The following is a 12,035-nucleotide window of genomic DNA, read 5'->3' on the forward strand; positions in this document are numbered from 1 at the left end:
ATTTTAACCTACCACCTTACTAGTCTTTGAGGTTTAGATGTATGTGCAGTCTACACACTGGGATTCTGCAGTATGGCATTGAGGGGAAGATGGGACAAAAGAATGAGGGAAGAATAGAGCGTTCAACTTCGGTTCTATCACTTTGGAAGTTCTGCAAAGCTTGCAGGAGAGGCTGAGTGGTTTGGAGTGATATGGACTTAACCAGCACAGAACTTAAACCCTTAGCCCACTTCTATGAAGAACTGGGTGACCAGTGTTTGAACCGACCATACTTGGTGTCACCTGGAACATTTTTCCACCCACTTCTGTTTCTGCACTGCGTCAGTGTCATAACTGTATTTTTAATGTTTACATTTCTTGCTACGGTCGTTTTTTTCTTCTGTTGTCTTTTCTGATGTCGTAGTTCAGCACACTTTCAGGAGAGTGACACAAAAGTGCTCTTTTCCCACATGCTTTACTTATCTCTTCCACTGCTGTCTTCTCTCTAGTATGGCAGCTATACCAGCCACTCATTCATTACCTACTTGTGCAATTTTTTTCATATCAAGAAGCCAGTTAGATCTGACCCATTCGCTGGGAGTCGACAGCCCTGGCCCATCACAGGAGGATTCTAGATTAGAACCCTTTTAAGGCTTGTAATTTCCTCCGGCATTTTTCCTTAAAATTTCCCTCTTATAGTCACTTCTCACACTTAGTGTCACGAATGGCAGGACAGGCTTTAGGTGGCTTATGTAACAGTCCATTAAGTTTGCCGTAGAAATGGCCTGTATTGCCTGAGAGACTGCAGAAGACACCTAGAGATAAGTAATGTCAGAAACAGACAGCGATACGGATGGGGCCCCTTACATCTTTTATGGAACATTAGACTGAGTGAAGAGATGACCTAATTTGAATTGATTTGGCATATATTTGTGCTCAGGAGAGCACATACAGAGACACGCAGGCACAAAGAGACACACATGCATTCACTCCCACATACACACACCGAGACACAGACGCACACACTCAATCACAGCTAATCTAGGTCTCTCTGCCTGTACGCTACCCAGCTGTAGCTGCATATCTTTGGCAAAATCTTAGATGTTTTCAGCTGAATAAGCTCCAACTTGATTACACTGCACCCCCCACTCCCTCAGTATGTATTAATGAGGCTGTTCCTTCTTGCTGAAATCTGCTTCCATATTGTTGTTGTGCAGTTCACGGTCCAGTGGCCACTGGCCCGCAGATGTAATTGTTTTAATTTGCTAACTGTACTCTCACTCAATTAGGAGGAAAGCAGAATTCAGTTTTATTTCCTCTTCCCAGTGCAGAATAGTAAAGTAGACATCTTCCAGAAGCAGCACTTACCGTAGCATGGACAGCCAAACACAGATGTGCAGAAACAACCACAGACGTACACAAAAGGACACGAGGAATGTGCTTTTATAGTTCTTTGTTTGTGGTGTTCAAGAATGCATACTGTGTTCATTCCTAACCCCGTCTTTCTTTTCATGAGTATTTTCTGCTCTCTTGCTTTGTCAAGGTTCCTCTGTATACATGCTGTTTAATTAGAATGCTTTGGTTCTGGCCTTTGGCAGTAGGCTTCTTATTACTGCGTCATTTGTATTTGTTTGTGTGTAGCTGTACTTTTTATGGCTCACTCATTTTATTCATCACATTTACTCACTGTATTTTATTTTTTAGACAAGTGGCAGCACACTTTTTTTCATTTTAGCGTGCATTCAGCTAAAATTCTTTTTATTTCTTTACCAGGATACAAAGACATTTCTTGGGATATGTAGCTTTTATTCTTGAGTGCACTCACCAAGAGTTAGTGGGCTTGTGTCAAAGTTTTGCATTTCTACAATTTCTTTAAAAATGAAACTTTTATTTTTAGAGTTATTTCACAAATGTACAACCAAACCATACAAACTAAACTAAATGAACAAGTATGTGAGCCCTGGCTAGCATGCCATGTTCATATGGTCACCACAGAGCTTACTGTAATATTTTTAAAGAACTTAAATAAGCTAATGTCCCAGTGAGGATTTTCCACCTACGTAATGCAATGTGGGACTAGTGTATTACTAATATCCATCCATCCATACGCTTCCGCTTATCCCTTTCAGGGTCGCGGGGGGCGCTGGAGCCTATCCCAGCTGTCATAGGGCGAGAGTTGGATGAAGAAATTGCCATAATGTCCTACACTGTGTGGAAAAATGAAGGTACTGGACACGAGTACTTTTTCACATCTCATTTCTTTATATCTTGCTTCCAAGGAGCCAGTCTTACTTGTTAAGGTGTTCTTGAGTTGTTGTTCTCCAAGCTTTCTAATGGTATTTCAAAGTCTTTGTTTGAACATTGGCTGCTTTTTCACTCATGTTCACTCAAGTCCTTGTAAAATTTCATTTTCAGAGCAATGGATGTTTTTTAATCCACACTGACCTGCGAAGCATAAAAAAGGCCCCTAATGCAAGGGATGAGCCAGTCTGGTGTCTACTCATTACAGATAACTTAGGCAAGACCAATTTTAAAGAAGGGCCTTGTGCACAAACCCATTTGTTCCAATTTCCTTAGTTGAATATATGAAAAATGCCAAAGAAAACAGTTTGACTGGGTAGTAACTCTTTGAAAATAATGTTCTGAGTGCAAGAATGCTATTTTATGCCAAAAAATGTATCATATCTCAGCAAACTATGTAGTGTGTCCTTAAGAAACTCAGGACGCTAGTGGAAAACGAAAGAAGTGGCAAGCCTAAAAGAACTATCTGCAGCAGATTAACAATACCTGAAAGTCAAAGACCTGACATAAGATTATAAAAATAATACTGAAACAGTGTGGGATCATCTTGATAGAGAATTAATCAAAAGACAGTCAAGATCCAAAGAAGAGCTTTAAAAATTCCTTCAAGAAGCCTGAAAAACAATTCTTAAAGACCACATAGAGAAATTATAAGAAAGCCTGCCTAACTTCCCAACTTTAGGCTATGTTGAGAAATAAAGGTGATCACACCAAATATTGAATTTTAATGCCAATAGAATTCTACAAGCTGTTTTTTGCCTTAACCTCCCAGGACCTGGCGTCCAAAATGTGGACATCACATTTTGGGTTATTTAGACCAAAATACTCAGTTTTGCTCTATAAAGGCCTGATATCTACTTACGAGGACATTATACTGCTACTGTTCTATCGAAATGTTAAACGAATATCCTCATATGTGGCTCTCATTTTTCTTAGAAACAAAAATCAGGTAAAAACGAACAAACTGGTAATTCTTTGTTTTTACATTCATTGGGTCCCAGTCAGCCCAAATATCGTCAGAGTCATCAACTGTAGCAGAGGTTGGACTGAGTTCTTCAAAGAGAAATGCTATTCCAGAAGCTTATAGTTAAGCTGGGTTAATATAGTGCTCTATACCTTTGATGAACTCTACAGGTGTGTTGTTAAGGTGTAGTTGAACAATTGCTTGCTGAAGGAGTTACGGGCAGTAACATTTTAAATGATTTTCCACATAAGTGGGAGAAAAGAATCATATACTTATGTTAGAAATCTTTTGAGTAGTATGCCAACAGGAAAAAAAGAGGGCTTCATTTAAATCACAGTCTCAGTGAGAGTTTCAGTGGAAACCGAATCAAAAGACTCAAGAGAGACACAGGCTTTCATCTCAGCTGTTACATCTTGAGTTGGATGGGTGATCTGCCTGTGAATGTTTGACACTTTGTTAACAAAATCTGAGGAAGTCTTGCTTGGCAAAGTCTTACTAAAACCCAGCGTGTGTGTAGCAGCGGTTTTACAAGGATTATGAGGATGTTTTTCAATGAGGTCAGTGAAAAAAGATTCGACTGCAACTTTGTAGAATCGCATTAAATCTTTCCGTGTTTTCCAGTTTGTCTTGAACAGCTTTGCTTTAATTTTTTTTAAAGCAAGAAAGGTTTCGTCAATATTGAAAGCTGCAATTAAAACTGCATGCCATGAACCAACACTGTTAAATGCTTCTCTCATTGAATGAGTATGAAGGAAAAGCCCAGCTCAGTAGCATTAGCAACAACAGCTTCATTTGGAACTATGTGAAAAGGAAATGCTTTACACCACCAAAAGGGAAATGTTTAATGCCTTAAGTAGTGCCTTACACTACAAACACATTACTTCCTTGGCTTTGCTCCCTCCCAATTATCCTCTTGTCTTTGTTACCCTTTGCCCCACCTTTGTACTCTTTCCCCTTCTTCTCCCGTTTCATCTGCCTTTCTCTTTATACTCAGATTAATTGCCCTTGAATGGTTTTATAATTGAGAGACATTTATGATCTCGCTGACTGCGAAGTTGAGGCAATAATAGCCCTTGGATGTCTTGAAAATAAAGGCAGGTGGCAGAGCACCCTTTCAGCTGATGTTAATAGTTGGGGATGTGTATGGGTGTTTGATGAGTGGGCGTGTGTTTTCCCACTCACAAACATGCTGTAATTGCACATGAACTGATGAATGCACGTGGAAACTCTTTATAAGAAATCAGCACAACTTTTGACTCAAATATACTCCTCAACAACCCACCCATTCTGATACACATGGACAAGCAAACACATCAAGTACACTAGTCACTACAGAGGCGTCACATATGGAGACGTCTACTTGAAAATGCATCATCCTCTCATTAAAAGTATTTGTGAACACTCTTCTGTAGGTGTTCAGAAATGAATAATTGATGATTCATTTATGAATATAAGGTTGAAGTTGAAGTTCTTTGGATTCTTGCAGTTGCTGGTTTGTTTGCATATAATTGTTTGCATATAATTATAGGCTTCTTATTTCTTTTAATTCTGGTCACAGTGACACATTTCAACCTTGAGTCTTAGTCAGACTGGAGTGCTACAGTGGGACTCAGTCGCTAATGCAGATTACTTGGGGGTGAGAACAATCAAGAGTCTGAGTTTGGCTGGGTTATGCATAGACCTTTAAGCTTACATGAGATCATCAAGCCCACTCTGGCTGGGTAGAAAAGACCAGCCAAAAATAAAATCCGAGGAAGATAACAGAAATCTGGCAAAAACAAAGTGGAGCGATATTGCTTGGAGCAGTTGCTCAACTCTTTACGAATAGAGAAGGATTCATTTTTCAAATGTATGTAAATGTTAAAGTGCTCATTTCTCCCTCCTTATTTTTTAAAATTGAACTCTACTAGAGTAGCTTTACATGATTGACATTAAAAAAGAATGACTGACCCTCACTCATATTAAGGATATCCCCTCACAATGACATCATGCGGAACCAATATCTAATGTAACTGGAATTTAGTTTGCAACAGTCTGAAACCTAAGAGATTACTTACACATATGGTGTGATGAACTCATTATTTGAAAGTTTGCCCAAAACTGTTTAGCATCTGCCAGCCCAATGGGTCCCCTTTTGTTACCAATTTCTTACTTTGAACAATATTAACAGATTCCTGCCTAACTGCAAAAATTCCAGAGAGTCGGCTGCTTTCTTAAGCTGTTGTTCTCTGTGATAAACACATTCGCACAGACACATAAAGCAAAGCCTTTGAAATAAACCACACTCACCATAGATTGTCTGGCCGTTTTCTTTGTTCAGGCCCTTGTTTCCATGTGTATAAAAAGTTCTTGAGTTCTTGAGTCATATTGAAGCATTTTATAGAGAGAAACCCAGCAGTGTAGGACTGTGCTTTAAGGGGTAATATTTCAGCATGGTGTCTGGGCCCTTGAGACCATCTTTAGTTTGACAGCAGCCTAGTGTTTTGTGTTAAGGACCGAAAATGTGGCGAGACACGCTTCATTTTAATAATTCTTCATTTAATGGAAAACCAAGCTTTTGCAAGGCATCCACGACCTCTTCTGAGTAAGAAGCAGTGGGAGTTAGTTGAATAAAAAAAAGAAAAGTGTTGTATCCACACATATTTTTCATAGCTGTTTTTCAAAAAACCAAGTGGCTTTTATATCAACCCAAAAAAGACAAATCACAAAGATTCGTGTATGTTGCATGAGCAAAATCCTCTTTTTTGTCGAGATTTAGTTGGACATAAATACATGAACAGCCTTAATAAAAGTAGGAATGATGGGATCAATAAAGCTGGATTGCCACCATGAGGGGAATTGGCAGAGTGCTTCATTGGCTTGGGCTTTAACAGAGAAACTGAGCTAAGTAGAGACTTTCTTTACAGCCCAAGCTGTTCCAATTACTCTCTGATAGACTAGTGCTTCAGTCCCAACTAACTCTTCAGATAAATACAGAAGTTTTTGCTTTGTCCAGTGTACAAAGAAGACAAATTGTTTGCAGAATGATGCATGCAATTTATCGTGGTTTATTTTTGTTTTTTTGTTTTGTAAGATTGTTCACTTATTATCTGAATAGCCATCAATAATGGAACGCAATCACTCTGGCTGACAGCAAAAATTAAAATCTCTCATGGTTGCGTTATGCATAACAAGTACAAAAGCCAGATGTTTTTATTTTACCTGGAATCTTTTGGTTGTTCATTGTTCCTAGTGAAACCTAGACTCCTTTCTAACTGAGAGAAAAAAGTGTGTTTTAATGTATTAAGGTGAAAGCCCTGCATTTTTGAAATAGATATGAATGCACAGGATAATGTGCAAGAACTTGACATTTTATGAAATGCAAGTATAAATGGACACTAATGTGTCAGATACAGTTCCATCTGACACAGGTTTGCTGGAATGGATGAACAGGAAAATATCTGATACCATTTGTCAGTGCAGCTGAATAGAGATTACATATCTAGAGCACAACACAGAGCTCAGTTCTCTCCCTTTTCAGTAGCTGAAAATTGAACAAGTCATATTTAGAGCTATCAGTAGTTTCTAGTCATTTACTTTCTTTTCTGAGATGGTCTCTGTTATTTATCCATTCTCTCGTTTCCCTCACACATCTTTCACACGCCACCGCCCTCATTTCTCCTTTTTTTTGTCACTCTTTAGCTTTTACTTGGTCATACGCTCAAGCCATAGGGGATGATTGTTCAGTAGTATAGACTGCAGTTTGTTCTGTACTCCTTCAGTTTATAGTCTTCTTGAAAGCTCACAAGATGAAAGAACCATCTTCTCTCTTTGTATGCTCTTTAGCTCATCATCTTCTAGTTCTCTCCACCTTTTCAGCCTTCTTTGCTTCTTTTTCATTTTCAGCTATCATCCCTATGATTTTTATTCTCCCTCCCTTTTGCCAACCCCGTCCCTTTTTCTCTCTGCTAATGGAGCTATAATGGAACTGTAAGTCTTGAGAGTTGTTTAGCAAATGACAGTGCATGCTCCAGCCAGTCAAAATGAGTTCAGCAGCCCCATGTTACGTGCAAAATGCTTAACATAGTCATATAATATGCATGAAACCCTTTTATTTTTATCTGTAGTAAATGCTTATAAGACAACTGGATTCTTTTTTTTTGAATTTTATTAACCTTTACTTTAATTTCTGCCACATTATTGGGATTTCATTACAAATGTTAAGGCACACACTGTGCACAGGTTATATTTTCATTATGTTGTCTGAGCAAGTTTGCAGAAAAATTTGCACACTTATGTAATACGTTCAAGTTATTACTGCTAAGTTTAGGCATACAATAAGAAATATACAGCAATGATTCATGCAGGAACACAAGAGTGATTCCTGCTGAATACAATCTAATCTATACAGTCATTGCAACTATTGACCAATGTCACTACAACTGTCACTGCACTATAATATTTTGCTTTGTTGGATGGAGGGATGTAAGTCCCTTAATAAAGCTTAGACATTATTTTTGTGCAGTTTTCTCTTGGTTTTCTTTAATTTTTGGAGTTGTATGTTGTTTATGCAGCTAATGTCATAGTCCTTGTATAATGTTTCTGCTAATGATGCTTTTCTATCATTATTATTATTTTTTTTATGTCGTGGCTGCCTCATGCTTACATCAAAGCTTGTTATTGTGCTGTAGAGGACGTACCTTGAAGGACGAGCTCGAAAAAGTCCCCTCAAACGGTTCAATAGTTCCTGCTACCATAAAAAAAAAAACAGGATACCTCTTCCAGAAATAAGAAGTTGTGCTCATCCAAAAATGCCTAATCACTCACTGCTGATAGTAAATAGGTCTTGCCAATAATTGCTCATTTGTTCCAATTCATGCTTCTTCTCACTGTATTTATTACAGACATTGCATCTCATCACAGTATTATTAGGCGGCAAGCAGCGGGACATCAGTGTTCCGAACGGGCAGCAGCAAGTCATGGCAAGACTCCCCTGTGGCAGCTTGCAGCGTCTTCTGATTCTATTTGTGACCATATTTGCTGAAGTCTGTTACATACACTAATTCCAATATACTAACAACCAGTGTCAGTTCAATAGATTTGCTACTATATCCACAGACGGTATAAAAGGTGCCACCCTTTTTTAAGGCTCGAGGTGGGCATTTCTGCCATCGCCATCTTGGTTTCAAAAAATGATTTTGATGTGGAAGGGAGGGTCTGATCGTGAAATCGCACACTCATTTGCTAATGACTGGTGGTTGGCAATTCACTAGCCAAAGATTATACAAATCCATACCACAAATATTGCTCTTCTTTAAAACATGGTCAAACTAACATTTATGAAACAGACTCAATTTTTTATTCAGTATGGTCCAAAATGAATGTCTGAGTCCGTAATTTCAGCAGCGGTCAAGTCAGAAAGTTGGTTTACTGTAGACTTCTATGGGACTAGAAGTCTTTTTGCAACCACAGCTATCGCTATCTTGTGGCCTTTAGGTAGAATTCGAATTTTTCGGCACTTCTGCCTTGGCTTTTTACTAACCCGGAAGCTGCATTCATTTATACTGTTTTTATATCATGAAAACTGTTGATAGATGAAAAAAATTCATTTCAAATCATTTCAAAATGTATATTTTTAAAGTTCAATACTCTTTTACTTGCTCAGGTGATATTTACCTGCATTATTCACTGCTGTAAATCAATGAAACTCTTGCTTGCAGTTTTTCTCCTCTATTCTAGGAAATTGGGCAAACCCTGTCTCAAACTCTTTCTCTTACTCTCTCACTGTCTCTCTGCTGCCAGAAACCTTCCAGTATCCCATCAGCCTGACTTCCAGCGTCTTCTTCAATAAATAATTAAGCTAATTGAAAATAAAACAATGAAACTATTTAGTGTCCTGACCATAACATGTTTATCGAACACTATTTGTTCATCATTCATTTTCTGTTTGTTATTAGAACTCCTTGCTAGCTTTGAGCTTACATATACACTTCAGATTCCCATTTTTCTTTCGCTGGGACATAAAGTCATAAAAGTAAAAGAAGAAAGCTCTTAGATTTAAGTTTGTTCATTTATGACAATGCCTATTCTAATTGTGCTTTTCTTTTTCCTATTTTTCCTGGTGCTGCTCACTCGGAATGTTTGCAAATAAAGGTAAGAACCCTTTTTTATTATGCATGTATTTTGTGTATTGTGACGCTGAAGCAGAAATTTACAAATGGCTTAGGGGACTTACTAAGACCTCTTTGGATAATTGCTTTAAGAAAGTAATTAGAAAAGTCTTGGATTGGAAAGTAAGTAAACAAACAGTGACATACACAAAGTATGTGGGGAAAAAACTTGAAATTCTTAATAAACAGCTACACACCAGTATTTCTTCCTTGTTTTTGCTGTATAAGTTTTATACCTTGGATGAATTGAGAAGACCTTGTATAAGTATATATAAGGGGGGTATTTTCTTATTTGTTGTCATGAAGAATACGTTCTGGTTTGCGGTGAGACCTTGGGGTTGCTGTCAGCAAAAGCATTCCTGACAGCTTTTGTTTGCTGGCTATTCTCCAGCGATATCAGTCCAACACTATTGATGGCAAAGACGGAAGATCAAATCAAGACTGAATTCGGAAAGCAAAAACGCAACTAAGACTGTGGACTCAAATTCAAGGAGTGAATTATTTTCATGGATGAGTTTTGTCTTTTTTTTCTTTTTGGGGGGAGGGTCTGGGAATTTCAGCTGTTGCCATAAGTATTTAATTAATTGATTTTATTGTAGTAACTTTTCTTTGAAGAACTACAGTGTTTTCCCTTGGGTTTATTCTCTTGTACTCTAAACTAGCCCATAGGGATTACATAACACCATTTTAAGATTTAAGCTACCTCCACGGTTGAGCCAAATAACAATGATGTACATCCCAGTGGATGTGAATAGAGAAAGTAGTCACACAGAGGTCACTGCACTCCACTTTCATCCTGGTAAATTCCTTGAACAGCACTTCATTCTAGCCCTTGCCAGCTCTAATAGGCCAGGCCATGATGCCAAGATCAGGTGCTGAGTCCATAATCTCGCACTTCCTTTTGCAGTCATGAATGGAAATTAATGTTGGTGGTTTGAGGCTGATTACAGTACATGGAGACTTGCATTTAGCAGTGAGTCAGTACAGGTTGAGCTTTAATAAAGCCCTGCAAACAAGGTGAGTGGGCGGCCAGGCTTTGTGGATAAACCCCCCCCCATACAGACAAGGACGATCTGTCGTTGCACTGGCAGAGACAATAAGTCACTCTGGCACAATAGGAGAAGGGTCCCCAGCTCTCGGTGAGGCGTTCCATATGGGATGAATAGCATCTCTAATGATCACCCCTCTGCTTATTACCGCTGTGATTACGAGCCATTTGTTTGCTTTATCAAGGCCTTAAACCCCAGGGGATTTAATGAGAGTTGGGATGTAAAACTGTCTTCCTCAAGGATGGGAAGGTCACAGGAACTGCTTGATGTGGCATGGAGGGTGGTTTTTTTTTTGTTTTTGTTTTTTTAACACATTCCTCTTTGTTGTTTGTGAGCTTGCACCCTAAGATGCTGTCAGAATTATTAATGGCTTCTGCTGGAATGACAATGCGAGTTGGGTTTCGTAAAACCAACAGAGAAAAAAACGTGGATGAATATAATTTTTGGATGTCGAAGCATTAGTGATGATTAGGGGCTTTGTAATGTGGTTTTAGATGATGAAGAAAACATGTCTAGGATAAAGAAAAGGGTGATCATACAGAAAAAAGAGTTCTAAAAATGGCAGAATGATTGGTATTGTTGTGGCCGTCGAGGGTATAGTCGTATAATTGTTCTCATTACAGCACCATCATGACTTGTATTGTTATTATGCCTAACTGCATCAGATGCCATTTCCCCTTCATCTTTCGCTGCAGTCTCCCTGGGCTTCATTATCAATAATTAAGAAATGGCAGGCACACCCGAGTCTGCTGCAGCCACCTGACGGGATGCACACACACACACCCACTCAAGCACACATACAAGTACAAGATGTACCAGAGCGATGGCAATAGGTTTGGGCGGCCTTCATATCTCTATGTTCTTCATTAACCTTTCAGTAAGACTCACAAGGCAGCTGGTGATATGCAGTAAATAATGAGTGAGAGCCCAGTCAAGAATCTGTGTATAAGTAATTAATGTTTGTTTGTCGCGCTCGTCTCCCTAGAATCAGCAGATAATTTTCGCTCTTCGTGTTTGCTACCTGCGGGTCACACAATATGGCTGACATTTGGGTTGACGTACTCGTCAAACCATCTTTTGAGAGGATTAGGCCACGCACTACAGCTCTGCTTGCCAGTATCAAAAATCTATAATGACTTCTTGTTACATATTATGTCCTTTCTTTTGACAGTATGTTGATATAGTAATGGGGGTTAGATGTTCAGTCAGACCCAGAATTTCCCAGAAAGGTTAAATCAAGCCATAATCACAATTAGTAATACTATCTAGTGCACTTTTTTTCTATAAAGTTCATGGTGCACCCGCTACTGTTGCTCCTTGGCCCAGTCATTAAAATTACTAATTGATTATGGGCCAAGACCGCAGCCAGAGAGGCACTGTATCAATTATTAAGCTGCATTAATAGATTAAAAGGGATAAATGTGCAGAGCATTTAACTTCTGTAACCCACAGAAAGTGGAAGCAATTATAGAGTACCTCTTTGACCATTCAAACCAAAAAAAAAAAAAAAAAAAGCTCTCTGTAGTAAAATTGGTGCTGAAGCTGTTCGCCCTAAGTGCTCACAGTCTGACCCTTCTAATGGCATTGAGCATA

At 38.7% G+C, this 12,035-nt stretch overlaps 1 protein-coding gene across 2 annotated transcripts in view; it reads left to right on the top strand.

Annotated features, from left to right (window-relative positions):
* sdk2b (sidekick cell adhesion molecule 2b) overlaps positions 1–12,035 on the top strand; it is a 295,188-nt gene that overhangs the window by 89,288 nt on the left and 193,865 nt on the right. The window contains exon 2 of one of the 2 annotated variants that reach the window (XM_085360965.1): positions 2,109–2,204. The exons of the other annotated variant lie outside the window; for it this stretch is intronic. Coding sequence (XP_085217091.1) covers positions 2,109–2,204 — 96 coding nt within the window. The remainder of the gene's footprint in view (positions 1–2,108; positions 2,205–12,035) is intronic. 2 annotated transcript variants of the gene reach the window in all.

Source organism: Diplotaxodon limnothrissa, linkage group LG8, assembly GCF_057381915.1.
Source record: "Diplotaxodon limnothrissa isolate DT_005_m linkage group LG8, D_limnothrissa_male_GT1.1, whole genome shotgun sequence".
In the NCBI taxonomy this organism is placed as follows: Eukaryota; Metazoa; Chordata; class Actinopteri; order Cichliformes; family Cichlidae; genus Diplotaxodon; species Diplotaxodon limnothrissa.